Raw genomic sequence first — 4,616 nt, forward strand, 5'->3', positions numbered from 1 at the left:
GTGCGAGGTATACTGCGGAAGCAACCCAAATAATCAGGCTATCGGGATTGCTCCGGACAATTGAATTGGCAGACCGAGCTATTCCTTGAATGTACTGTTGATCTGAGACCTGTTTTTTTTTTTTTAACTTTTACCTCGGAGCTAGGCGCTAAGATGTTAACCGGTATGAAAATACACTACGGAAAGTGCTGAGCGAATGCTTATTCTGGGTAACGCGATAAAAATTCGCAGCAGAGCTTCTTTCTTTAACATGAAGTAATATATTAAAGCACCATTCCATAAGATTATCTGAACCTCTTATATAGACTTGACAATGGTTTTAAGCAGGTCAAATTCAGAATCTCTGTCGGTCGCCCAATTGTAGAAGCTCTGAAGAGCTCTCAATCCCCGTGTATGTTGAGGAAAGTTCTGTTCCAGTTTCTTGAGTGCAAATCCAACGATCTTGTCTCTTTTACTATGAGCAAAGAAAAAGAAAAATAAAAAAAAAAGATTGCAGATGTGTTTTGAACGACCTTGCGTATTTCTTACTTTTTCTTGGGGTTTGAAGACTTCGACGGAGCTGACGGAGCCATTCCCGGATCATCACTTCTACTAGCCCCTCCAATACTTAGATTAGAGAGACGGTCGGAGAAGCCACCGATATCGGCGGGAATAACTCTTTGCTTGCCATCCATTGAAGCCATTACAGCTTGACCTAAGAAAACAATTGAATTAAGGAAGAGAGAATTGGGAAAAAAATAGAGGGGAGTATCAGAGCGAATGTACCTTTTCCGTGCTCAGAGCTGCCCCATCGACGCTCTACAAAAATTCGGAGTAGAAATTCTCCCTCGTCACCGCGTTTAAAAGTACAAGGGATGATGCAATACCGTCCTGCGGGCAATACCATCCTCTTACTCAGCTCACGCAAATTAATGAATGTATCTGTGCGTTCCATCTGATTTGAAAGAAATCATTGACGAAAAATTCATATTGGACGAGGTGCTCATGTGCAGTGCGAACTTACGGAGTTGTGAGTCTTCAAATATCTTTCATCCAGGGTTTTGGTGTCCAGGTCACACTGGTACACCTTGAACCCGATGGCATGCTCGGTCTTTCTAGTTTTTTGTCTTTGACACAAAGACACAATCATTGGACATTGGGTCTCCTCATCGTAAGGATCCGGATCACTCAAATTGATGAAAAATTGAGGGTTCATCGCAAATGCATCTAAAAACAAAGAGAGCGATCTCGTCAGGCCCAGTTGAGACAACTTCAAAGGATGTCCAACGTCTTACTCATTCCCTCATTTCCGCACCCTCCGGCACTGAAGTTCCGTTTCCATTCCCCAAGAAAGTGAAACACGTCAAATTTCCGCTCGTTATCGCCAACATCCAGGGCTTCGGGAGTAAGATGGCAGATTTCCAATTCGCCAAAATATTTCAAAAAGTCCCGGAAGGACATGTAGAATTCGCCATCATCCTCAAACGTGAGGCCAAGGGTCTTTCTCATGTTGCTAGGAATGGCCTTCCAATTACGATCACTGCAAGCAAACAAACTCATTGTGGCTGATGGGCGATATTGTTCGTTGAATATCGTTGAAATCGTACTCATCACTCCAATCTCCGCGCCATTCCTTGCTATTTCCATGGGGATTTCTCAGTCGTACCAACGGAATCCCAGCTCGAACGTTAGATGAGCGGATTTCAACGACCTTTGTGAGGGTGTAGGCGTGCCTTGCTTGTAGCCCTTTCCGCTGAGCTTCACTGGCATTCTCTTTCTGCAACAAAACAATTGTGTGGCTGGTGATTGTCTCGCTCGGATTTGAATTAAGTTATTCAATCCTGGACTCTTTACGTTCAAAGCACATCCCATGAATGCTCCTCGAGCGTCGGCCTTTGACATGATATAGAACAAGCGTTCAGGTGCCATTTTGGTCTCTTGAAGGCTTATCATTTCCGGTATTCCTCCTGAGAAATCCACGGCAGCCTCGATGGTCAGTCCGCCCTCCAGAGCCTTGTACGAGCCATGAAGTTTGGCGTAGGCTTTCTCCAATAGCGAGCTCCAAAACTCATTTTTATCCACCGACCTCAGGTAAATAAGCTCACCGTTTCGGGTGGGAAGCCTGTCGTCTATGACCACCTCAAGCCATTCACCAAATCGCCAAAAACGGAATCGGAAGATGCCGCAATAGCCTGGACCAAAGTCCTGGTTGGGTGGCACCACCTTGCTGAAGCACTGCTCGCTCTCCGCCAAATTGGCCATGGCCGCTAAAAACCAACAGTTTCCGATCTCACCCTGGTTGATGTCAAAGCGATCTAATTCGCCCACAAACATTTTTGGCCCCCGATTCAAACCAAGCTGGTCGCAAATCTCCTGGAAAAGCAGGGGAAAATAGTTTCCTTACATAATGTAACTGCCTTTGAGCAACCATCTAGTTATCTTGATGGAGTCTGGCCTTTGAAGTGGTGATCAAGATAAACGTGGAGGTTTGCAATATTAACCTGAGGTCTGAGCCACTGAATGGAGTTATCGAAGCGAGATCTGCCAAAGTACGATACGATGTATTGCGAGTTATCGTCCACAAGGAGGGAATTTGAAGCTGGGAACTCCGGATCCTCAAAGGGTCGCCCACTCCGCTGGCAGTCTTTCTGAATGCTCTCGTAATTCTGATCCCGGAAATGTTGCACACTGGATTCCCTGGTTTGTCGGAAAACATTGGGCATCTTGGGAATGGGGAATCCATGGCTTTGGTTAGCATTGTAACCGGATTGCGTTCTATCTTGTGACTGAGTCCCTGTTGGCATGTAACGATTCAAAGCGTCTTCTGCAATTTTGGCACCTAAAACATAAATCCGACCCGATTTACGAAACCTATCAATTGCACCGTTAGTAATTTAAAACATACCTAATGTATTAGAATCTTGAACCAGATCAAAGCACCAGGGTTAGTGTCAATTCGATTTTTAAAAAAACGGGATAACCCACTCTACCTGATCCCAACGCTTTTTGCAAGCCTTTCGACATGAACTTGGATCCCAAACCTGGGGCGTCGTTATACCGAACGTTCTCCATACCTGGTTGAGGGGCATAACCAGGGGCGTATCCAGGCTCACTAGCCGCTGGGTTGGACGGCAACTCGGCCGCACTGGGATACACGGCATACGGCTGAACCACGGGAGAATACGGCAAATGCGAGTTGGAGGGAGGAGTTGGGACACTGGGAAACGATCCATAAGGCCCGGCGTTGGGCGGGGGTGGATACCCAGTCATCACATCTGATGAATACGGGTATCCCACCGGGTTGACCGGGTAAGGCGAGGCAGGGTTGATGGGCGGATATGGACCCAGTGGCTGGGTTCCATAACCACTGGCTGGTCCATAGCCCATGGAAGGGACGTATGGAGCGTCTCCGCCTGATGAAAAAGCATGATTGGGATATGGAGCATTTGAGGTGGTTGACGGAGGATAAGGCTGAGTAAATTCAGGGTCAGGTCTATGCTCCTCATCATCCGCTGGGAATGGAAATGTTCCTGGTCGGGTTGGATAAGGCAAGTTAGACATGACGGCACAATTTTCGGTTCTGGACGAAGCAAACTCGTTGGATCAATTGATGTTTTACAAGCCTAGTTCCTTGTTACCTTCCCTTCGAGACATTTCTAGTGTTCCAGGAAGGAATGCTAGTTCCAAGAGGATTGACAATCCCACCTTACTTGGCTGTGGCAATGTGCCAAACTTATGGCCTCAATCTTTGATATCAGTGTCCGTCACTCTTGTCTCTGATCTCATGAGGATCTTATCATCAGTTATCACTTATCTGTTATCAGTCAACACTGAAATGAGATTGGGGGATCAATGTTCCGGGAGAACGAAATCACGGTCACGGGTGTGGCGTCTTGTAGCTTGGTATGCTTCTATCCATTGACTGGCGTCCAAATTGGCTCTAAATACGAAATGCATATCACAGATGAGTCACAATTAGACCAAGGACACATTACTCATGAGAAGTTGATGTGGCAATTGTTCGTCACATAATGTAACTTAATGAAAGCATCAATATGTATGGTATTCTGTAAATATATACTATGTGCACTTCTAACTCAGCTGATTCGCTGACATTCGTTCTTCAGATCAGGCCAGTGTCTTCTGACAGCATTCTACGCATTCCTACTATATGAACGTACTTCATGGGTAGAGGAGGATAGGAGGATATAGGGAACTGAAGGGGAAACGAGCACTCCAACCCCAAAGAAGCTTGGAAGAAGGTTGGAAGGATGGAGTGAGTGATTTGGGCAGATTCTGTGGTCCCCACTTCTGAGAACTTCACCTTGAGCAAAGCGGAGTGACGGACAGATACTCGGTTGGTTGGTTCCGGCACGCACGGACTCCTTCATGGCCTATGACGTAGGGACTTGGGGCTGGACTCGTGCAAGAATCCGATGATGTTAGAGACTACTAAATGTGAAGTAGTTCCATTGGATGGATTGGTTGGCTAGATCCTCGTGGGTGCTTAGTGAGTGCACTACTGTTCGAGTGACTTCGATCCTAAAAAAGTTCCGGACCAAATATGGACTGAATGGTACTGGTTCGTAACTTTTTACGTTTTTGTCTGCTCGGACAACGTCGTTGTTGTCGATCCA

General features: G+C 46.3%; 1 protein-coding gene across 4 annotated transcripts; it reads right to left on the reverse strand.

Annotated features, from left to right (window-relative positions):
- Positions 1-224: 224 nt before the first annotated feature.
- LOC131891139 (calpain-B-like) lies at positions 225-4,135 on the reverse strand. Of its 4 annotated transcripts, XM_059240656.1 has the most exons (11): positions 3,618-4,135; positions 2,970-3,509; positions 2,885-2,899; positions 2,481-2,818; positions 1,834-2,352; positions 1,587-1,756; positions 1,275-1,519; positions 1,004-1,206; positions 766-934; positions 529-694; positions 225-454 (listed from the first exon to the last, which is right to left on the reverse strand). In XM_059240656.1, the coding sequence occupies exons 1-11, from the start codon at positions 3,631-3,633 to the stop codon at positions 298-300; spliced, it is 2,538 nt and encodes an 845-aa protein (XP_059096639.1). In that variant the 5' UTR covers positions 3,634-4,135; the 3' UTR covers positions 225-297. The 4 variants fall into 4 exon arrangements, with proteins under 4 accessions (XP_059096639.1, XP_059096638.1, XP_059096642.1 ...); XM_059240655.1 differs by having other exon boundaries at positions 2,970-4,135; XM_059240659.1 differs by lacking the exon at positions 2,885-2,899 and having other exon boundaries at positions 3,054-4,135.
- Positions 4,136-4,616: the final 481 nt, after the last annotated feature.

The sequence above is a fragment of the Tigriopus californicus genome, chromosome 11 (assembly GCF_007210705.1).
Source record: "Tigriopus californicus strain San Diego chromosome 11, Tcal_SD_v2.1, whole genome shotgun sequence".
Lineage (NCBI taxonomy): Eukaryota > Metazoa > Arthropoda > Copepoda > Harpacticoida > Harpacticidae > Tigriopus > Tigriopus californicus.